The sequence below is a fragment of the Rhea pennata genome, chromosome 5, assembly GCF_028389875.1.
Source record: "Rhea pennata isolate bPtePen1 chromosome 5, bPtePen1.pri, whole genome shotgun sequence".
In the NCBI taxonomy this organism is placed as follows: Eukaryota; Metazoa; Chordata; class Aves; order Rheiformes; family Rheidae; genus Rhea; species Rhea pennata.
The window spans coordinates 34,565,821-34,589,879 of record NC_084667.1 but is presented as its reverse complement, the minus strand read 5'-3'; the positions used below and the strand labels follow the sequence as shown (position 1 = coordinate 34,589,879).

Below are 24,059 nucleotides of genomic sequence, written 5' to 3'. Positions count from 1 at the left end.
AATAAGTCATGCTACTAACACCAGAGGTGAAATACTTATCCGACACAAAATAAAACAACTGAGCTGGGGAATTCCTAAGGCTCGACCTCCAGAAAAGTACAATGAAAGGCCAAACTCTCAGCTGATCAAATTCCATTGATTTTGCTGGAATTGCACTACCAAAACTTACACCTCACAATATATCCACGTGTGTAATACATAGATTTTTAAAGAGAAGTTGCAATTCTTACAATTGATACAATTGATACTGTATCAAGTAATGGATAGAAGAAATAGGAAATCTACTAATAAACCAGGCTAGACAAATCATGACTTTCCATAGGCCTCAGACAGAAGAAGGGAGCATGCAAGAGGTGGAATTAAGAACAGAAGGAAAACATAAACACAGAGGGGCAAAATCTGAAAGGCAAAATATGGAGCAACTAGCAAGGCACATAACTAAGAATGAAATAATCGGTAAGTATATGAGTAGTACAAAGACCATGAATAAAGAGGCTGGTACTGTATTCAGCCACAAAAGCTACCGATAGATGATGCTCAGAAGGCAAATGTATTTAATGTCTGCTTGCATCAATCTTAACCAAAATGTCAACTGCAAGCAGGGGATAGCACAATCAATATCTATGACAAAGGGGCAAGACCTCAGTTTTTTACAGAGAAGCAAAAGGTTAGCAAGTACTTAGGCTGGAAATTTTAAAATCAACTATAATTGATTAAATTAATTCTAGAGTATTTTAAAAACTGACAAGACTTTTCAGAACTATGATTGGTTCAAGAACTTGTGGAAGACAGGAAAAACACTGGAGAACTGAAACAGGCAATCATGGTATCTATCTGTAACAGGGTGGAAAAGGTGACATGAAAGAATTATAGATACATCCTATTAATTTTAATTCCCAAGAAGACATCTGAAATAATAAGCACCTAGAAGAAAACAAAGAGGTAACTAACAGCCATTAAGCGCTTGTCAGGAAAAGATCTCCTTGTAGCACAAGTTGACAGGCTTCAGGGCTAGAGGAGGAACACTAAATAGCATATATTCTAATTTTAGGAAATATCATTTTGGATACTGTTTCATGTAACTTTTTTCATAACACTTTCTATATAAAAATATTACAGGAACAATGCACATGTGGTTATAAAAACAGTTCTCAGAAAGTAGCTATTTCTTGTTCATGGTCAAAGTAGAAGGCTGCATCAAGGGATGTTTTGTAGGTGTCTGTCCTAGACATGATACTATTATAATTGATGACCTAAATGATCCAAAACAGAACATGCGTATTAAATCTAAAGACAACATCAAGTCTGGAATGACTGTATGCATATCAAAAGGCAAGCTCAGAATGCAAGTACATGGAGAACAGCAGGCAGCAGCTCAAGGACTGTTGTGACTCACACACTGAGCATGAGTTAACAGCGTCAGTACAGCCTGATAACACCTTTATGAGGCAGGGTGACAGTAAAACAGCCACTGCGGTACAAAACCTCCCCCTGCACACCTGCCCCTTCTGAAGGGTCAAAGGCAAACCCTCTTTCCCTCTTCTGAGTTAGAAGTCTATCTAAATATGCCAGGAAAACAGCCAACAGCTTGACTCCCAGCACCCACATCTTGTTCTCTTATGTGGATTCAGAGTCCTTAAATAGCCCAAATGCCTTTCATGAAGAGTCATGAAATTGAAAAAAGATGATGTATACACAAGCATACATCTGCAATACATACAAAATAATCCCTCCACTCAGTCCAGCAATGGTAAGACCTCAACTAGATATCGCACTTAACTTCGGATACTCCATTTAAATAAAATATGTACCAAATGAAGCATGGCCAGCCAATCAAAAATAAAGATCAGAAATGCAATTCAGGACTAAGAAAATTCATGTTGTTCAACCTGAAGAACAAATGACCAAAGGAGAAGTGTGATACCAGATTGCTGAAAAAAGGGAAGGTGGCTACCTGTTCTTCATATCCTTGATAGGTAGGGCAAGAAATAGTCTTAAAATACGAAGCGCAATTCCACTTTTCCCTTACTCCTATGCATATGCTCCCATCTCTTTCTTTAGGTCAGCTCTAGCAATTATGTGACTGCAGGTGAGAAATCTTATCATGAAAAAAAGTGATCAGACTGTGGCCTGTAAGTATCAGTTTAAGCTGACTGCCAAACTGAAGGTTCAGGGCAGACTTGAGGAAAAACTTCTCACAGGATAATGAAGCACTGGATCAGAGTGCCTGGGAACATTATGGGTTCTCCATTACTGGAGGTCTTTAAGCACACCTTAGACAAATATTCCTCAGAAATGACTTAAGTATACGTGCTTCTTTCTTTGGACAGAAAAATAAATCAAATGACTCAAAGGTCTCTTCCAGTGCTAAAATTCTGTGTTTCTGTCATGATTAGTAAATCGGAAAGTAATTTCATCCTCTACAACCCCCTTACTTAAAAGAAGTATTTAATACTGCTACTATTTCATCAATCAGAATGTCAGAAGGACTAATGATCTTTCTCCAGAAAGGATTTTTTTTTGCTTCAGTCTGTTATAAGCTAGCTGTGAAATGCATTGCTAGTATATACCATTGAGTGTAGAACTCAAAGAGAAATGATGCACTGGATAATGAAGTGAGATACAGTAGTGTATCATGCAGTATAAATAAAGGGCTACAAATCTTTACATCGCAGAATGCAAAGCATTCATTGCCTAAACAGGCAAAAGAAATTTAGAGAAATGTGTCTTATGGACAGGTTATGTCTTAATTACCTGCTTTCATGTTTTTTTCAACTTCCTTTTGAACATCAGACGAAGTCAGTGTCAGAGACTAGAGTAGACAGACTGCTCTGATGGAAATTTTCTAAGGAAAACCATTTTAAAACTTAATTGAATTGTATAGATAGAAACTCCTGAAAGCTTCTGCAGCACATCAGAAGTTACAAAGGTACTTTATATAACAAGTGGGAGACACTGTGATTCAGACAGCACGGTAGGCCTCAAGAACACCTGACCAAATAAACTGGAAAATGCACAAGAAACACCTGACCTTGTAACAAAGGAATACGTAATTTGCATTGAACTTGGTGATAATATAAGGCAGTCTGAGTCAGTTTGAAGACAACGATATGTAGAATAGAAAGGTGATATGAGGGTTGTCTGTGCGGTTGATATGATAAAGCTCACAACAGAATAAGAAGATATCAGTTCTGTATATTATCTAAGGGATTTTTATAGAGTACCTGATGGGTTAGGGGAGCAGAAAGTTTAAAAAAAAGGTAGAAAACAAGTGCCTGACTTATCATCATCAACAAACAGCACAGCATCATCAAGGAACAGCACCAGGACAAAAAAAAAAAAAAGAAAATTACAAACTCTTCTATAGCGACGCAGAAGATCTGATCACATCTTGCTTAACTGTTGCTATCCTTCTTTGTAGTAGACAGTTCATTTTATGGAGCTTGTAGTTATTGATAACAAAGTCACTCTTTTCATGACACAGCACGTCACTATTTGCGCTCTGAAGTGGTACAGTAAGCTGAGATCGCTGTTCATCCTTACTTACGGATTCCCTTGCTCATTTCCTTCAAGAACCACATGGTGAGTGGAACAAGAGGCTCCCACGTACTGGGTGTCCCAAGGAGTGAGCAGCAGCAGTCCTCAGACAATTACATGTCTTTTCCCAAGCATAGCTGAGAAGTATGGAGTTACTCCATCTCCTTTGTGCAGCAGAGAGTTTGAGAAATATTTACCTTACAGTTAAAAATGACTGTTTGAATGTCTGATCACCTCTGGCCGCTGACGGCACATTTGCAAAAATCGCATGTCCTTGAGTCCAGATTCTCTGGGCAGTAGCATCTGCTGCCAATTTTGTCTGGGCTTTAACCTCCAAGGAGGACAAAAAAGTTTGGGACCATTTTAAATACTGTTCAGTTCCTTAAACAATGGAGAAGCAAGAATAGCAATAGAAAGAAAGAACATGTACAAACATATCCAAAGTCTATTCAAAATAAATCAGTTTCTTTTCTTCAAAGGCTCATTTATCTACACTCTAGTTTGCTGAAATAATGGATTTAAACAATAATGCCTATGACTATTAAAAGCCTTACCAAAATCAGAGCTACTAATTATCCCTTCCTGAGAAGTGATGTAAAGCATTTACGCAGCTGCTCTGTTTATCTAATAGACATACATTCCTCAAAAGAAATATAAAAGCTAATGAATAGCAGCAGAATGAAATACAATTACTTCCCAGGAAGGTCATCCCATAACATTGTTTGATAGAGATATCATCCAAATGGAAGTTTTGGGAGTTGAAATACATGTGGTTTCCACACCCATTCCACAAAAGCTACAAAGAGCTGAAGAGATGACATTTTTCTAAAGGACTAAATCAGAGCTTGTAAGGCACACAGCTTAGCTTCCTCTTCTCAGAGGAGAACTCAAGAAAAGAATCCTAATTGAATTAACAAATTAATGAATTGAATCCCTCCCCCCTTCAGCTTCTTGTATCTAATGGGAGCCATACTTTAGTGCTCTTGTTCATCAGAGATGAAAATGTCAAAAATCTGTAGTGAGATCCCCACCAGTGAGAGAGAGAAAGAGAGAGAGAGAGAGAGAGAAAGAGAGAGAGAGAGAGAGAGAGAGAGAGAGAGAGAGAGAGAGAGAGAAATGAATCTTTGTGAACAGTGTGTTAGGGATCCAGCAGTTGCATTACACTGGGAACAAAGTGTTAATCTGCGAAATACACACAGAAGCCGAGAACTTAGTATAATGGATACATCAGAAACATACTAGGAACATTCACATTTATATAACGCAAAATGCACAGGAAATGTAAATGCTTATAATGATGGACAATTTATTTCACAGCAGCTACGTAAGAACTGATGAAACCCACTAAAAGGTTGTTATCAGTTACAGCTGCACCTTTCTCTGAAGTTTTGGACCTTAGAGATATTGTATGTAATTAGAAACATTGGCAGTTTTAAGCTAGTATGACATTTCCTGTGAAAAGAGAAGAGGAAGAGCTTAAAGACACCTATGACTTCGTGACCTAGAAAGATCTAGTGAGCTGCAGCACTTAAACAGTATGAAGCTCTGAACTTACCCATGTATATAGGAGTCCCACAGATAGACTGAAACACACTACCACCAGCCTTTTGCACAGCTAAACCAAAGTCAGTCACCTAGTAGAAAAAATATAGTATTAAAATTAACAGTAAAGATGGTATTCTTTTTGTTCTTTTGTCCAGCTTAGAAATCACTGTTCATAGTTGAAACAAAGTCAGAGGAAAATCTGCGTAAGTGAAGTTTTCATATAACGATCTTCAGTCTCTCCTTCCTCCATTCTTTGCAAGCTTGTGTCAAATACCTCTAATGTTTGTCCTGCAGTTACTTTTCTGTGTAATTTTTTTCCACTATCTAAGCATTTTTTTTTCCTGTAACATTCTTTTTCATGGCATTCAAAGTCACATCAAACTAAGTGTCCTCCAAAGACACAGGGCAAATTCCCACTTATCATTTTACATTTTCTTGTGAATAAAGCAGGCCTAAATTCCCAACAAAAACATACTGATGGTAGAGACACTACATGGCTGTGGGCAACCAGGGATAGAGCCAAAAGTTAGAAGGTCAAGAGAAACAAAATCAAGTTGCTGATAAATCAGAGTGCTGCTTGCTAAGAACCTAAATAAAACCTAGATTGTCAAAAGAATATGGGCAACACCTCAACTTAGGACTATTGTCCATGGATCCATTTCTTCCTCACAGCAGCAAGGACACATAGCAGCAGAGAAGACAAATGGCTGAAAATATGCCTACAGGATTCCCACCCAAAAGGGAGATGATCCTTGGCAAGGGTCCAAACCCAACGAAGCAACAGGATTCCCTCCTCCTTCCTCGCAGTAGCATTTCAGGGTCAACTGCTCAGTAAATCAACAGCTCTGGTCCACTTAAATACGCATCTCATACTTTATATTGCATTAAGGTATTTGTACTTGTCCATTAGACTGACATGGCTTCCCCCATCTCTCAAGCTGATCTTTAAGGAAAAGAAGTTGAAAAAAGAAAACTTCATCTGATGGAGGCAATCTTCTCTGTGTTGTGCTACTGGTCTGAACTAGACACCAGAGACAACATCAACATTCAACCAAAACATAAAGGCTGTAAAATTTGAACTAAAAAAGAGAGAGTAACTTGTGCTTTGGTTTAAGATGAACCAAATGAATTTTATTCTACATGGAAGTAGTGAGTAGCTAAAAAAAACCAAGAGAGAGATAAAATATACCTATGTTTTAGAAAGCATGGGTGTTCTAAAACTGTAACTTCTTTCTCTTGTCCGCTGTTGCTACTCATATTATGTAGTCCTATCTACTTGGAGTTCACTGGAACAGACATTTATGTGTCTGCTCTCTCTCCTAACCCTCAAATTTCAAGGAAATTAGAGACAAGATTTTTACAGTGGTAAAGTTTTAATTACAAAGCATTTGTTTTCATTTTTTAATGTAATTGCATTTTACTGGTGTCTATTAGTGAGAATAATTTCCTTAAGTTTACATTAGTTAACACATTATAAAGAAAAAAGACTATTACATTTTGTCTCCTCATCCCACTAAGCACAGTGTATTTGAGATGTAAATGAAATGAAATGGGGCCAAATTATTGTTGCCTCTAAAAGTTAGCTGTAAGGAGAAAAAGATAAAAAAAAATCTCTTACGTGCAACTGTCAAGATGTTCAGCAACACAATATTAAAGCCTTGAGACTGAGAAAAGTTGACTCAGAATACTAGAGCCATTCTGCACACCATGATGAGGCAAATGAGGGTCTGGTCAAAATTTTAGTTTTTCTGCATTCCAAAAAAACAACTGTACCCTTTTTTGTTGTTGTTATCAGGAAAAAAAAAAAAGGAGGGGGAAAGTTTAGCAGCTTTCTCTTGCTTCCTCTTACAGGCACTTTGGCTGTCCTAGAACTGGCTGTCATGACCTAACCCCACTTCCTCCTTCCCTCTCTTATTCCATGCACCAAAATAATTAGGAGCCCTTATATTCACACTGAGAAAAAACAGTCATTCACAGTATCTTACATACAGACATAATGCTCCACATACTCACTGATGGAAAACTGGGTACCTGATTGTTCCCTTTTGGGGAGTCACTGCTCCTTTTAAGAAATGCTTAGACTGTGCCTTTTCTCCTGCAAAAACTGGAAGCAATTAGGACTTATCCCTTGGGCTTTGTCTTCATTCCTCATGTGGAAAAGCATTTCAAAGGGTGTAAAGAGATGCTGCATTTTTACAGACAGAGAGTGTTTTATCTTGATAGTAACACCTTATTCAGGTGTAATATTTACATACAGAATCCAGTTCCTTCACTACACTTTCATACTTTCCATCTCAAAGCCTGGGAGAGAATGCATGCATCTGTCAGCATCTCTGAATGTGGAAAGGAATGTCCTGATATCTTAAGGTGAAACTGAAGGTCTGTCTATACTTACAATCAAAACTCCCTCTGAACTCCATGCTAATATGCACCTTTCCCATGTACTGACATGTCACACATGGAAGAATGCCTGTTCTCTCACCAGGAGGTACCTGTGTCTATCTATTCTCCCTGCACCTCCTGGCCAAAAAGAGAGAATCATAAAGATTCAGAAAGATTTTATCTCTCAGCCAAAAATAGGACAGTGTAAATCTTGGCCTTACGTTTAGCCTTAGCTGTCTCAAATCTGAAAACTCTAGATCTAAGGAGAAAACAAATGCAGTTCTCTGCTGTTTACCCATTTCATGCTGTGAGATGGACTTTCCCTTTCCTGCAGCCACCTCCACTGACACTAGCCATACTAGCTTTGGGGTCTTCTGCCTTGCTTCCAGCTTCTTCCCCTAGAATTATTCAGCCATCAGAAGAACAAGCAAAATCATGATGAAGAAAGCAAATATGACAGATTTTGATAGTTGCTATTCCAAATGGATATAAAAAGCAAGATCATGAAACAAGAGTAACTGCTGGCCATGACTGTTTGTATTGACAGAAGCGGGATCCTGAGTATACGGATGGAAAGTCTGTTGACAAACCAGATTGATATCAATGTCTTCACTACCTCTAGTATTTGCAAGAAGAAAGGTACAAACTGCCCCAAACTGAAGGAGACTTGGAAATTCAAAGTGATGTTTCTCAAAACTAATATAAAATTATGTAAAAAAATATAGGCTCTAAGATGCATAGTAAACTAGATTCTGTACCCTGGAATTCTTCCACCAGGAATTACTGAGTTGTCCATACTCTTTAGCGGCTAAAACACTTCTCAACATACACCTAACATAGTAGGTCCACAATCTAGTACCTCATTTTGGCATGGCTATTTTAAAAGACGCAAACATTTTCACAACTATTAAAGTCAGTAAGATAATTATCATATGATTTATTAAGCATCAAGGACCTGTTCTTTCAATGAAAATAAGATGTAAGAACATGGCATATTTTGTTTGGGTAGTAAATATTTATTAATATTCAAAAATTCCTATGACATATTGTGCATTCCAATCAAAAGCACAATTTAAATAGGCATTTTTTTCTAAACTGTCAACAGATTTACATTACATTGATAACACGGATAATTTCAAAATTAATTACATCTTGGAGTTCCTGCTGACTTACCATAACTAATGGCTTCGAACCACTCTAATGTAGATCTAGATGAATAAGTTTTGGTTACTTTAAGTTTTTTTTTTTTTTTAAATTGACCTCAACATATTCTTGTATTATTTTACAAAGAAAGCCTTTTTTAACAGTGGAACTTAGCTTCTAAAATGATTTTCTCCTCCAATAACACCATTTAGTAGCTCATTTCAAAAGCTGCTAACAGGTATCAAAGACAGGTCTCCCAGTAATAGCTGGAGATTAAAACCAGTGCTTGAAGCAGAACTGCTACAATTGTAGTCTTACCTTTATGTTTAATTTCATTTCATTTGCTTCATCGATGTCACTGCTTTTAACTAAAATGTTTTCCAGTTTTAGATCTCTGTGAACAATATCTGTCAAGAAAGAATAAGAAATAAAATGTTATCAGTTGCAGTGAAGATATTCTGACAAGAACAACTTCTTTGAGCAATTCTAGTGTATTTTACTCTGAACTACTGGAAACCTAAAGAAAAGCATCTTTCTCATTACAGCCAGGGAGTAAAACAGATATTTCAAATCTGGACCAAATTTGTATCCATTCCTCTCCACAATTCTGTAACAAGGGGAAAACTGCACATTGCTTCAGTCTTAAATATCAGTTGATCAGCTGACATCTAACAAAAAGTAGGATTATGTTGTATGCTTATCAAATTTGCATGTATTTTCATAACTACAATTCATTTTCATATCCTAAAGCACTAGGTGGTTTTGCCCTCTCAACAGCTACAATGAACAGATAGAGCCCTAAACAAGGCACCATTCCATATACAAGGACTCTTCTATTTGCATGGAAAAAAAGTAAATAGAGGATTCCTAAAAGTGTTATGCTGGAATACAAAGATGACTAATTTCTGTAGAAAACAGTTTAGAAGTATTCATGATTCTTTAGTATATGCCAACTCTAAATTTTTGGATGAACATGGACTGTGCAGAATTGTAGCACTTCCATGTACTGGATGAAAATGCTTAAGTTTACTGAATCCTAAATGCAAGATAGATAGACTACTAAAAAGTCTTAAAAGCACTCCACTTCTGCTTTTTTTCCCCTTCTACAATAGACTATATACTTAACTACTAAAAAAAATTAATGTTATAATGCATAACAGTTACATGTTAAGAAATAATAATACATGTTACTATACGGTAGCTGGTACCAAAAAAGAAATAGAAGAAAATGGTAGCAGTTGTTACAACCATAAGAAAAATAAAGTTTTTAAAAAGTATTCGTATAGTTTATTTTACTTCTTCTTTACTGGAATATCTTTATACTATGAAGTAAGTAATAGGTAAGAACAGCAATCCGTAAGTGTTGCTGAAGGTATATGGACACTTGAAACTGATGAACATAGGGGAGAGACAGAGGAACTTAATTACCTTTCTTGTGAAGATATGCTATTGCTGAAGCAAGACTCTGGATGATGTGTCTTGTCTCATTTTCTGTAAAGTGTCCTTTACTATGAAGAATTTTTTTAAGTTCTCCATCCTCACACAGCTCCATTACAAGATACATCCGCTAATGTTAATAAAGAGACAGAGTAATGATTTCCTTGTTTCTGAGTTTAGTCTTTTTTTAAAGGTAGTGCTCCAGATGCAGTGATGACCGAGAACCACAATGCACTTAGGATTTTATGAACACAAGGCAAAAAGATAACTTCCCTGCCACAAATATTACCAATGTTTGGACTACAGCAACAATCATAGAATCAGTAAGGTTGGAAGGGACCTCTGGAGATCATCTAGTCCAACCTCCCTGCTCAGCAGGGTCACCTAGAGCATGTTAAGACGTGGTTGCATCCAGGCGGGCCTTGAAGATCTCCAGAGAAGGAGACTCCACCACCTCTCTGGGCAACCTGGTCCAGTGCTCCGCCACTCTCACAGTGAAGAAATTCCCCCTCACGCTCAGGCGGAACTGCCTGTGCTCCAATTTCTGCCCACTGCCTCTTGTCCTGTCACATGGGGCAACTGAAAAGAGTTTGTCCCCATCCCCTTTGACACCCTCCCTTCAGGTACTTGTACACATTGATAAGATCCCCCCTCAGTCTTCTCTTCCCCAGGCTAAAGAGGCCCAGCTCTCAGAGCCGTTCCTCATAGGGCAGGTGCTCCAGCCCTCTGAGCATCTTCGTAGCCCTATGCTGGACTCTCTCCAGTAGCTCCATGTCTCTCTTGTACTGGGGAGCCCACAACTGGACCCAGTACTCAAGATGAGGCCTCCCCAGGGCTGAGTAGAGGGGCAGGATCACCTCCCTTGACCTGCTGGCAACACTCTTCCTAATGCACCCCAGGAGACCATTGGCCTTCTTGGCCACAAGGGCACATTGCTGCCTCATGGTCAGTTTGTCATCCACCAGCACTCCCAGGTCCTTCTCTACAGAGCTGCTCTCCAGCAGGTCAGCCCCCAGCTTGTACTGGTGCCTAGGGTTATTCTTCCCCAGGTGCAGGACCCTGCACTTGCCCTTGTTGAACCTCAGGAGGTTCCTCTCCGCCCAGCTCTCCAGCCTGCCCAGGTCTCTCTGAATGGCAGCACAGCCCTCTGGTGTGTCAGCCACTCCTCCCAGCTCGGTATCATCAGCAAACTTGCTGAGGAGGCACTCTGTCCCCTCATCCAGGTCATTGATGGAGAAGTTGAACAGGATGGGATCCAGTACTGAGCCCTGGGGGACGCCCCTAGCCACAGGCCTCCAACTAGACTCCACGCCACTGATGACGACCCTCTGAGCTCTGCCTTTCAGCCAGTTCTCAATCCACCTCACTGTCCACTCGTCTAACTCACACTTCCTGAGCTTCTCTAGGAGGATGTTATGGGAGAACGTGTCAGAAGCCTTGCTGAAGTCAAGGTACACAACGTCCACTGCTCTCCCCTCATCTATCCAGCCAGTCATTCCATCCTAGAAGGCTATCAGATTGGTTAAGCAGGATTTCCCCTTGGTGAATCCATGCTAGCTACTCCTGATCACCTTCTTTTCCTCCATATGTCTGGAGATGACATCCAGAAGGAGCTGTCCATCCCCTTTCCAGGGACGGAGGTGAGGCTGACCAGCCTGTAGTTCCCTGGGTCCTCCTTCTTGCCCTTCTTGAAGACTGGAGTGACACTGGCCTTCTTCCAGTCCTCAGGCACCTCTCCTGTTCTCCAGGATCTTTCAAAGACGACGGAGAGCGGCCTGGCAACAACATCCGCCAGCTCCCTCAGTACCTGTGGGTGCACCCCATCTGGGCCCATGGATTTGTGGATGTCTAGCCTGCCCAGAAGATCTCTGATCCTTTCCTCCTCAACCAAAGGAAAGTCTTCCCTTCTCCAGACCTTCTCCCTCACGTCCAGGCTCTGGGATTCCTGAGGGCTGCCCTTAGCAGTGAAGATTGAAGCAAAGAAGGCATTCAGTAGCTCTGCCTTCTCTGTATCCCTTGTCACCACGGCCCCTGCCCCATTCACATTTTCCCTAGTCCTCCTCTTCCTGCTGATGTATTGGAAGAAGCCCTTCCTGTTGTCCTTAACATTCTTTGCCAGACTCAATTCCAGCTGGGCCTTAGCCTTCCTCGCAGCATCTCTACATACTCTGGCTGCATTTCTGTAATTCTCCCGAGTAGCCTGTCCCCTCTTCCACATTCTGTGTATTTTCCTCCTCTGTCTGAATTTGGCCAAGAGCTCCTTGCTCACCCATGCAGGTCTCCTGCCCCTTTTGCTGCACTTCTTACTTATAGGGATGCACCGTTCTTGAGCCTGGAGGAAGTGATGTTTGAATACAAGCCAGCTCTCCTGGACTCCCCTTCCTTCTAGGGCCTTAACCCATGAGATTCCACAAGGTTTCAAAACACACACATTTTTTAAAAAATGTATAAAAATACTACAGATTTCAAGGCATGGATTAAATATGGATTTAGCATAAAACTATTTCCATTCAATGTATCATCAACAACTTTCACAGAAAGCCTGAGAAAGTACCAGTGTTTGAAAAGACCAAACCTAATTTCTCAGCAACTAGGAATAAAAACTACAATACGCTACGTAGGTGCCTTCTGACCAGCTGAATACTCCAAGATAAAATGTATGCTATAGTTAACAACAAATATTAGTTTGCATGTGCTACTGCAATACCTATCATATGGTGAAACCATCATAATGTCCTGAGATCTTTTCCAGTCAACTCAGCATAACATCTTTTCAAACAATGATATATAAATAAAAGACAAAATAGTAATAATTTAATCTCAAAAACAACATTTTCATCATTCTTTGACTAATTATTTCTGAAATAACAGGCAAATAAAAAATGGAAAGTCTGCCTCTAGATTGACGTTTCTCCTAGGGAGACACAAGAGTGTGACTTCCTTATGTAAACTTACACAAACAAGCAGAAAAAAAAAACCATGACTGTAACAGTCTTTAATTATTGTTGAAATAGTTCTGAAAGAATAGAAGAGAAAACTAAGTTGAGAACTCAAAGAAAGAAGAAATTAAATCCCAGACTATAGTAATTGGCTCTGCCTATCAGAGATTTGCAAACAAAGCATGTTTAGTCAGGTATTTCCCATGATGTAAACCGTTTTTGTCCTGTGTTCAACTGCTAGTTTAAATTTCTGGCAATAGCAGCTTAGACAGAATTTAATGGAAAATAAAATATAAACATTTCCACAATCTTTTGGTCAAGAGCTGTAAGAAGATTTGTCCCGTATGACACTTGTTAAATATGAGGAGTTACTTTGGAACAGAGATTTTCTTTGCTTGTTTGTTTTTCACTCTATCAACATTCGTACTAATAGTAGGTGTTGCAATTAATGAAATCTTACCTTTGGTGTCTCAAACACCTCTTCTAGGTGTATTATATGGTCATGGTGCACTCTTTTTAAGATGCTCACCTCCCGTTCAAGTAACTTCATAGCAGAGCTTCCAGCCTTAGTTATTTGTGGGAACACATTTTACAGACATCATAATATCCATTTTTAAATAACAGCAATTTCTTTTTAAAAAAGTGATAAGATGTATTTTTAAAAATTATATTTCAAAACATCACTACAAAGTAATTCCTACTGTATTTCAGGATTGCCTCCACTAAGCCAGTAAATTTGGCCTCTGACATCTTACAGTTTCAAATACACAATTCTGTGAAACGTCTTAAAAGCCTTTAGGCTGAAAGAGTATCTACGCACACAACCACAAGCATTTTCACACTATCCAAATATACCATGTGCCCATGACTCAAAAATGAGAATGACTACTTAAATAAAGAACAGGTGATATAGGTGATATTTAACGTGCATTTAAAATCAACAAAAAATAAAGCTGTTGGGGCAATGGAGTTAAACAAAATGTAATTATTCATATTGAAAGCTGGCCAGCTCAGAGGAGCTGATACTCCCATAATCCATAATCTCATGAATATATAAACAAGTGCAAATGAACAGGAAAATTATTTTACAGAGCACCAAGCATTCCTGTACCTATCAAGAACATGATGGATTTTGTTTAGTAAATTTTTTCATCTCATTGATAATCTACCCTTCATGATGGTATCCCATTTAAACACAATCAGATCCAATATTACCATGGTTGTCGTATGATGACAGGGACTGAAGTACAGTATTTTTTTAACTTAAGAAACCAAAATTTAAAAGAATTTATTATTGCCAATTTAACAGTTTGAAAAATTTAAAATATCAAGAGAGGCAAAGTAACATATCTGAACTATTCACTTGGTAAAGTCTCAGTTTCAAGATTTGTCATGCTTGCATAAAATATTAAGCATAAAGCTATACCACTGTGTTCTTACTGACTTCTGACTACAAACATTCATGCTTCTGATTTATCCCTTAATTGTTTTTGAAAAATTAAAATATAAACTTACAAAATAAAACCTGTCAATGAGATTTATTCTTCAATCATATTTGGTTAGCTTAGAATCTAACTTGCAAAGTTCTTTTCAATTATTTTTTCATGAAGAAATAAAAATCCTAAGTTACATGGTTAGACTAAACATTTTATTTAAAAAACTGACATTGCTTCTAGTGTCTGTTACAGGGGCAATGATGAAGACACAGAGTAGTACCTGAAAAAATGAGAATAAATATCTACATAGGTCAAAAAAGAAATTCTGGATCTAATACGACATCATGGTGCTCAGAGATTGGAAAAAACGAATCATCAGATTGTAACAAAGCTAAGAAAGATTTTAAAATAAATCACCCATCTACACACTATTTACCTTTTTCCTGTTCACTTTTTTAATGGCCCATTTTTTGCCAGTGTCTTTGTGTTTCACTTCAATTACAACCCCAAAGCTGCCTTGTCCTAGTTTCCTTCCAAAGGAATAGATTTCCTAAAGCAACAGAGAAACATAAAAAAGTGAAGATTTAAAGAAATTTTAACAAAATAAATTTATTAGCCAATAAATTACAGCTTATACAACTAGACTTTCCAACTAAATGTTTAAAAGATGCCCATAGAAGGAGAGAAGCAGTCTGATCTTTCAGTGAAAATACTGATAGCTTTTTATACTGCATATTTGTTCCTGCCTTCATGTATGCTTGCTGTAAGATTTAAGAGCAGCAATTGGTAGTGTTCAGTATGAGTTTTCTATCTGACTTTCCAAAGCACCATGAATTGTAACTGTACTGTTACACTCTGCATAACCACACTCCCAAAGAAATAACATGTAAGGTGCAGTTTTGAAATAATAGGAATAATATAGCCAATGTACAAAGAAATTACTAGCACAGATAGTGATGGTTTAGATTCAGGACAGCAACAAGAGTATAGACATGACTTCTGAAACAGAAAACTTGTAAGTCCTAATTTCTGATAAGATTGAAGTTCACGTTTGCTTACCTGTGTTCTGCGAACGCCTGTACACACAGCACGTTTACCACAATTCAGTGCCGACAAGGCAAGTCCCTAGACCCCTGCCAGGGTTACCTGGAACCTCCTACTCCACCGCTGGACCAACTGCGATGACCTTGCCCATCAAGATGACCTCACTGCACCCGCTTAGATCACCCTGTCCACACTGACTCACCCTGCCAAAGTTACAGTGCCCCTGTGCAACCACCTCCCACCCTCTTGCAACTGCCTTGACCCGCTGTGCTCACAACACTTGTGCTGTGCTCCCTTGGCCCCACCGTGATCACAACATCCCTGCTGCTGTACCACGAGCCCTACTGTGATTACACCACCTCGGTCAGCACTGCAACTGTCCTGCTGCGATTCCTTCTTCCATCGATCTCTTAGACCTCCAAGGCAATCGGCCTGCGACTGCCTGCGAAGCCCTGTCAGGTGCTACCTACAAATGCCTCCCTTTACTTTCTCGGAAATGCCCAAAGGCTTTGGGGAAAATCCTCCTCTGCTTTCTGGGAGTTTCCCCATGTGCTTTCTACGAATTCTCCCATGGCATTCCATGAATTTCACAGCTGCTTTCCAGGAACTTTGTCTTTCCTAGTGATGCACCCGGCTATTTTCCAGGAATACCATTCTACTTTTTAGGAAGTAGCCCTCAGCTTTCTAGGAAATTTTCAATGTGCCCTCTGGGAATTTTCCACGTGCTTTCTAGGTATTCCCTGCTTTGTCTTCCAGGGATTTCTCACATACTTTCTGGGAAGTCACACTCCAGCCTTCTAGGAATTTCCAATGTACTTTTCTAGGAAATTCCCATTTGGCTTTCTAGGAATTCTTCCCCCCCCCCCAAGGAAAACCGCACTTGCCTTGTAGTAATTCCCTCTCTGCTTTCTAGGCTCTCCTCCCCCTTTGAGAAAATCCACCTTGCACTTCCAAGGAATTCTCACTGCGCTTTCCAAGAATACTCCCTTAGCTTTCTAGGAAATCCTCCTCCTTTGAGGAAGAGGAAATTTGAAAGGAAATTTCACCTTTCTGCTTTAAAGGAATTTCTTACAGGCTTTCTAGAAACTCTCCCTTCTCCTTTTCAGGAAATTATCTCGTGTGCTTTCTAGGATTTCCCACTATGCTTTCCAAGAAATCTCCCCATAACTTTCTAGGCATTTCCCCCTTTGCTTGCCAAGAATTTTCCCTGTGTGCTTTCCAGGAATCAACCATGTGTTTCTACGAATTATGTCCCTTGCTCTCTAGAGATTGTCCATATGCTTTCTAGGAAGTCCCAACTCTGCTTTCAAAGAAATCCAACCTCTGCTTTTCAGGAATTTCCTGTTTGTTTTCTACAATTTCTCCATGTGCTTTCTAGGAAAACCTCACTTTCCCTTTCTAGAATTTTCCATGTTCTTTCTAGGAAAGCTGTCCTCTGCTTTCTAAACATTCTCCTGTTTCCTTTCTAAAAAAATTCTCATGTGTTTTCTAGGAATCCCTCCCCTTTGCTTTCCAGGAATTTTGCACACGTGTTTTAGGAAATGCTCTTTTCCTTTCTAGGAATTTCCCCTGCTACTTTCTAGGAATTCCTTCCCTCTTCTTTGTAGAAAATATTCCACACTGCAGAAAATTCCTCCCTCCCCCAACCCTAACTTCTGCTTTCCAGGAAATTCACTTTCTGCTTTCCACAAATCCTTGCCTTTGTTTTTTATGGACTTCTCTCAGTGCCTTCCAGGAAACCCCCCTTTGCTTTCTAGGAATTCACCTTGACCCCTACAAATACCTTCCCAGACGATACTGGGCTACCATTTCATTCTCCTGCAATTGTCTTCTTTTTCTACCAAGACATTTCTAGGATTGGGTTGACTGAGGGTATTTCAGGTATCCAGCTATTTGCCAAGGACTCCTGACAGCCTAGAAATTCTGATGGGGGAAGCCCGCGCTAATGAGGAGCTATGAAACCCACAGGCTATTAGTATCTCTAATAGCCAGGAATTCTACATACCTGGATAGCAGCTCCATCACTTATTCGTGTATGAGGAATTTTGACTTCTGCACTATGGCTGCGAGTTGATTGTGTGAACATTTTTCCACAAGGTTCTCTCAGCTCCAATTTTGGCATCTTTATGGAAAAAGGAAGCATTATTTCAAAAATTCTTACATTGTTTCAGACACATAAAAATCCAGTCCATGGTAAGGTACGCAACATATAACAGTGCAGACTAAATATGGGACAAGACGTAAAAAAACAAAGGTTTTAATCAATTAGTTAATTTCATGTAAACCCAAGACAAACAGAAAGCTGTGAAAGACTGAAAAAAAAAATCTTTACCACAGTTCTGTAAGAAACGAGGGTTTTTTTCTTTTTTTTTTTTTTTTTATCTTTTGCAGAGCTTTGCTGCCTCTATTCAGTGGTCCATATTCCACCTCAGTGTAAATTGGATCTATTGCTTTATGGCCAAATGAAATGACTTGGTCACAAGATGAATTAGAAATGAAGTGACTTATTTAAGGCTAATAATCACATTTGTCAATGCAGCAGATTTCTAGATAGCTAATTCAACTAATACATTAAAAGTGTTGCCAATATATTTTATAAATAGTTCACATTCAATTTTAATAGTACAGAGTCAGTTCTATCCTATAGTGTTAAGTTTTCTTCAAAAGATATGTAAAATAAATCATGACATCTAAATTCCTAGAAATTCCATTTCTCAATAAATATGCATCACTTTCTGGAATGGCTGAGTACAGAGAAGACCAATAAAACCCATTTAAAACTAATGCAAAACTTTTAACTATATTTTTAAATGTCACCAAAAGCAGAACATTTACAAATGAAATCTGAGACATGTTAGTAGTGTCAACCGTTTCATTAACTCACTTAAAGCTAAGCATATATTCAAGTATCCAAAATTTTATTGGTTTCAAATGTTCTGCTAAACATGACACTTCACCTTTAGCAGAGGTACTAACAAAGTTGTGACGGGAATAGGAAGGAGAAGCAAACTCTTAAATTACGGTAGGCAATGGAATAATCTGAAGAGGATGAAAATCAAACACAGAAAAATGCTTGCCTTATTCACTGCCAAACAAATACTCATTAACTTCTCTGGTCAACTTAGGATAACAACTCTCCTGGGAATTCAGAGATGGTGATTTTAGACACACAGTATGTAAGTACTAATGATTAATAAAAAAGCTTCTGTGATGCCTATCAGAAGTCACAAACTCTCTCTGTAATTGAGGATTTGCATATTAAAAAATGTTCTTAATGGTGTTGCATGAATGTAATACTGAGCAGAAGTTTTTTTGTTTTTTTTGGTTTTTTTACAAAAACAAGTATCATTTTAATCTAATTTCCTCACACATTTCCATACAACTCCTATGAGATCTAAAAATGGGCACTGTTCATTTGCCAGCAGTCAAACAGCCAACTAGAAAGCTACTACATGCTCAATTCCTTGGATTAACAGGGGTGACTATCCAATAAATGTGAAACTTCTCTTGCAGTAGCAACAAGTATCTATATCTAACTTCTTTGTTAAAACTTTTCTTACTTCATTCTCCTATTAACTACATTTTTCAATACAAATAATTGGTTGTATATTCAGATATTACTAATTTAGGATAATAGTTACTTTGTATCCATGTATTTAGAAACGCTATCTGAAAGGGAATCCATTTACATTAATATCCCAAATGGTGGATTTTAGTCTGAAATTTCAGTTTAAGTGCTTTTTTCAATTTATTCTTTTCAGATGTATATATAATACAAACTCCTCCAGCAAAAGCTTTTAAAGGCTTCAACTGTATATAGAGCCTATAATATTAGAGAGAAGATTATGATATGAGATGCATATGTCTCCAATCAATGTATTAACTACTGCAGGATTGATACAAAAATAGACTCTACACATCAATAAGAATGGACTACAGAGACATTAAAGATAATCAACTTTAAATCTAACTTGTGTCTAATTTTTTTTCACCTACTTTTACTGTAGTATAGTGCTACCATATACATACAATCATACAGCTTAAGAGTACCATACTTGAAAGACATCAGGGGGTATAGGGGGTGGCAGGAAGAAGAGAAAATTGCCCACCACATCCAAAATCTGACTTTTAAATCAAAAGATTAAACCTTGATTTTCAAAATGTGCTGAACATACAAATTTCATTAACTTGAATTGAACATGTACATTCTCAAACTATCTAACAATCAGGCTAGCTGCATTTAAGATACTTTTCAACAAAGCTGTTAGGCATACAACCTCATAGTTCAACTCCTTGGGGCTTGATTGCCCCCATAATCCAAATTCTGAAAACACAGAGCATGTATTCACTGAATTTGGGACTGACTAACCTTTAAGTATCACCCGATTCTGATGTAGATTTATCAGAATCTTGCTTACTTCTTTAACTTTCAGTTTGGCCTGTATGGTTAGCCAGACCTATTTCCTTAGGCTAATTTATAACTCTATGCATAATCTAACATATGTTAGGCTATGACTAACTGGTCTCCTACAGAACTAAAGAGCCCTTTTGGAGTACACATTTTTTCATCAGTTTACACAGTGGTAAAAATATACATTGGACTTATAGACAAAACTTCTGAATGAATTACAGAATTAAGATGTGATACCATCACATGAATACCACCACAAACCATTACACTATTTCAAAATATTATTTACTTCATCCCATTTCATATATCACCTTGAGGAAAAACAATAATGCTGTATGTCTCTAAAAATAGAGAGTTTTTTAAAGTTTGCTATTTTAAGTTAATTTGTTCAGCACATCTTCTAATGAATAGATTTTTTAAACAGGTAATATTTCTGCTGTAGAATTCATGTCTTGCATAGCTGTTGTAATTACCATTCTGTCTGTGCTTTCTGGAATTTCTAAGGTATCAAGCGCTTTCTACAACCATTGAAAATAAGGTCAAGTTCTCAGGAGATGCAAGAGTTCAAAAAACATTCTCTGTGGAATAGAATTCACATAGCCATTCTCTATTACATATTTCTTACAAGGGTTCATTGGGAAATCCTATCATTACTTTACAGAGAAACGAGCACCAACAGTCAGGAAGGAATACCTACTCTTGAATACACATCTCATAAATAAGTAGGAAAACATAGTTGGTCCAGCTCCAGTTTGCTTACCTCCTCCACAGAAACTGATTCCTTCAACAGGTGAGGCAGCGAGGCATCCAGGGGGGCTGTGCTGTCACTGGCTGCTTGCTCAGACGTCTCTGCTAACACACTCCCAGAACACACGGGGTCTTGGTTGCAACAGGGGCAAACACCCACAGCACTGCTTGGTTGAAATATGGCCAAGCACAAGGAACATGTTACAGTCTTCCCTTGACTGCTTTCAGCCATCTGTTCAGTCTTATATATGCTCTGTCCAAATTAAATAGTAAGATTAGCAGGAATGTGTCCACTGCTTGAGGAAACAAAATAAAATCTAAGCGGTGAGCAGGTTGGTAGAAGAAAAGCCCAAATCCTAACTACAACTGTCTGCCGCACTGATGAGGAAATAGGTTTGGGTAATACAGCATACTGGTTGGAACAGCAGATCTACAAAAAAGAAAAAATGTGGTCAAAAACTATACTTCAGCTTGTCTATCTACAGATTACTGGCTGCATGCAGACACAGGAAAAAAAATTTTTTTTCTACCTGGCAGTACCAAACTATAACAGTTTTTTCCTTCAAAGCAAATGGGACATATGACATTTTTGGAGAATTTCAAAATAGTTCGTTAAACCTGGGAAGCTGTTGATTTGGAGTGTCAAATAAAAATGAGCTTTTGCTTGTAACCAGTACTGTGTGAGAATTTGAGAATAGTGCCAGATGGTGATACTGAAAGTAAGTATTTCTGGGTACTCCTGTAATTCCGCTGGAGAGCTATTAGTTTGGTCACGATTCATTGAAGTCTATTTTTCTCAAAAAAGAAGCTGCAAACAGACTTAAAGGGGGTTAAAAACACTAAAAAGGCATGTTTATCTAAACATTTTCAGGCAGGAAGGTCAGGGCTCAATTCCTCCGAGATGGAGGACTGAGACGAGGCAATACCTGAAAGCATTAGGGGATTAGTTAGGGGACTATAAACTACCTTTAATTCTTGGAATACCATCAAGTTGAAGATGTCCACCTAAAAGGGAGGAGTTCTGTATACTCAGGTATGCCAGAGGGTCAACGCTGGTAAGGCGCTGAAAACTACCTGTAACTGCTGACACTGCTTCCGTTCCTTCAGGACAGGGAAATGAGCACTCGCACCTGCAGTCCTCAAACACGGAGCTCTTACTCCTCATGCTGAAGCAGCTGAGGAGCTGCTGCCCTGCCCAGAGAAATGCCAACAGTTAAGAAAGGAAGCATGCCTTGTCTCAGGGGGTTGGGGGTTAAACCGCCAAAGACTATAAGGGAGATGGTATTTTAGAGACTCACGGAGATGGATGAGCTAAAAGGAAGATACAAATTTCAAGAAAATAGAGGAGTTGAGAGTCTACAGCCTGGGTTTCTGCAGAAAGCAAGGACCAAATTTTCAGTAAGCATTCTGCAATACATCCTCCACTCCATTACTGCTTATGCGCCCCAGAGAAAAGATAATGTCATGTGTATATCTTTAAGTCTTTGGTTCCTCCCTACTCTCTCACTTCCCCGATCTCAGACTTCTATTTTTGAATGACAGATGGCTTATTTAGGAAACAATAATAAAAAATCCTTATATATGGGCAAGAAGTACTTAAGAGTACATTCTTTTTTGATATACTGCTTTTATAATGAGAATTTCTAATCTCACTAGATATCCTACATTCTGCAATTTAAATGAAATGTGATTAATACCCTATTTCCATATTTAAGTCTCTGACAATATTAGCACTCTTATTCCTACCATCTAAGAATTTGTTAACTGTAATATGATAAAAGTGTTACAATCTTTGATCCTCTGAATCTTACCAGGAAAGAGATGGGATGACTAACCCAAAGAAGAGCCTAAAGATCTATAGAAATATTTTTGTTTTCTTGATACATTCTGAACTTACAAAAAAGGGCTAAAATTCTGATTTTTTTTAATGTTTTGTTTCTGGACAAAGTTTTGTGTCCTAAGAAATGGTGCTGAACAGAATAAAATCTTCTGTTGGTCAACCAATTCTTGTTGATAATCAATATTATCAACAAGTCTAGGCAAAAAATGGAGGGATTACTTTTCCAGAAAACCTTTGTGAACTCTTCTGTCTAGCCAGAAGAAAGTAGTACAAATTGGAGAGACACCCACAGCTGCTTTAAATCAAAATATTGCCAACAGTAAAAATCAAATTGATACTACATTGGATTCTGCTTTAGACTTCTTTTTCTTCACACTTTAATCATAGTCTGAGAGTCATATGATACCTTACAGTAACAGTAAAACAGGCCATGACATCAGGCAAACCCTATGTCAACGTCTGCATGCATGTAACAGAGTATTTTGCAATTTTTTATTAATCACTTAAACTAGGAACCATAACAACAGATTTAATTAACCAATTAAAGAATGAACAGGCAGCATGAAAGAAAAATTCACAGGCAGAAAAATAAAATAAGAATTGCTATATAGCATCATACAGCAAGAATACACAATACAGGTAATAAATACCCAAAGTCTAATACGTCAAACAGTGAACTCTCTGCCTTAACTACTTTAACTAAATAACAACGACAAATGTACATTTCATACAACTGAAAAGCTGTACAAGAGGAGCAGATAAATAGCTACCTTGTTTTTAATAAACAGGGACAATGTAACACGCATGTGACACAAACCAGAAAATAGCAGAGAGAGGAAATGTTATCAGATGACGCCTCCGGGCACCTCGAAGTATTTCCCTATGACACTTGCAGCTTGCTTTCTCTTCCCACTGTGAATTAACAATGTGATCAAAAACCAATCTGAAGTTATTTTTCCTTCACAACCTGCAAGTATTTTTGGTACTTTGGGTCAAAGTTACGATGATGAGGGATCCAAGAGGAATGCAAGCTCACATTGATATATTTAGTTGTTACTGGTCAAGGCAGACACACCAACAGCCAGGCAATGAAGAACACCCACACACCAGGAATTCCCACTTTCAACCTTCTGGGGCTGAAAGGTAGCAGCTACTTGGCCCATATGTCACTAACAACTCCGACACTCCTCTCTTTCAATTCCACTATGACTTTTAGCATCTACAGTACTCAAACTTGATAAAAAACAGAATGCTGGGTCTTAAGCTTTAGTGATTACTCTATTTCTACTTTTGGCACATCTGCTTCCAAACTGAGTCAAAAATTAAATCTTACCTCAGACATAACACCTCCTTTGGGATTTAAGAAGTTACATCAGCCTCCTGCTACAATTTCCTTTATCATCTGTTAAATTCAAATAATGCCACACACTTAATGTTGTAAAATATTAATATATGAAAAATCATTTGAAGAGAAGACATGCACTGCAAGCGCTATGAATTAATACTGTAGCCTCCTTCTGCAACCTTACTTATGAAAGAGTAAGACCTAGAACACACAAAAGCTGGGCGAAGACTTCATTGTAGTTGCCAAAGTGTGC

At 38.3% G+C, this 24,059-nt stretch overlaps 1 protein-coding gene across 5 annotated transcripts in view; it reads right to left on the bottom strand.

The window, feature by feature from the left end:
• The window catches only part of STK33 (serine/threonine kinase 33), a 67,061-nt gene that overhangs the window by 20,045 nt on the left and 22,957 nt on the right, over positions 1-24,059 (bottom strand). For 4 of the 5 annotated variants that reach the window (XM_062576543.1, XM_062576548.1, XM_062576546.1 and 1 more), the window contains exons 5-12: positions 21,696-21,812; positions 20,635-21,051; positions 17,469-17,585; positions 14,856-14,969; positions 13,444-13,548; positions 10,036-10,174; positions 8,926-9,014; positions 5,093-5,171 (exon numbers count right to left, since the gene is read on the bottom strand). In XM_062576543.1, coding sequence (XP_062432527.1) covers positions 5,093-5,171; positions 8,926-9,014; positions 10,036-10,174; positions 13,444-13,548; positions 14,856-14,969; positions 17,469-17,585; positions 20,635-20,853 — 862 coding nt within the window. In that variant the 5' untranslated portion in view covers positions 20,854-21,051; positions 21,696-21,812. The remainder of the gene's footprint in view (positions 1-5,092; positions 5,172-8,925; positions 9,015-10,035; positions 10,175-13,443; positions 13,549-14,855; positions 14,970-17,468; positions 17,586-20,634; positions 21,052-21,695; positions 21,813-24,059) is intronic. The other variant, XM_062576544.1, reaches the window with a different exon arrangement.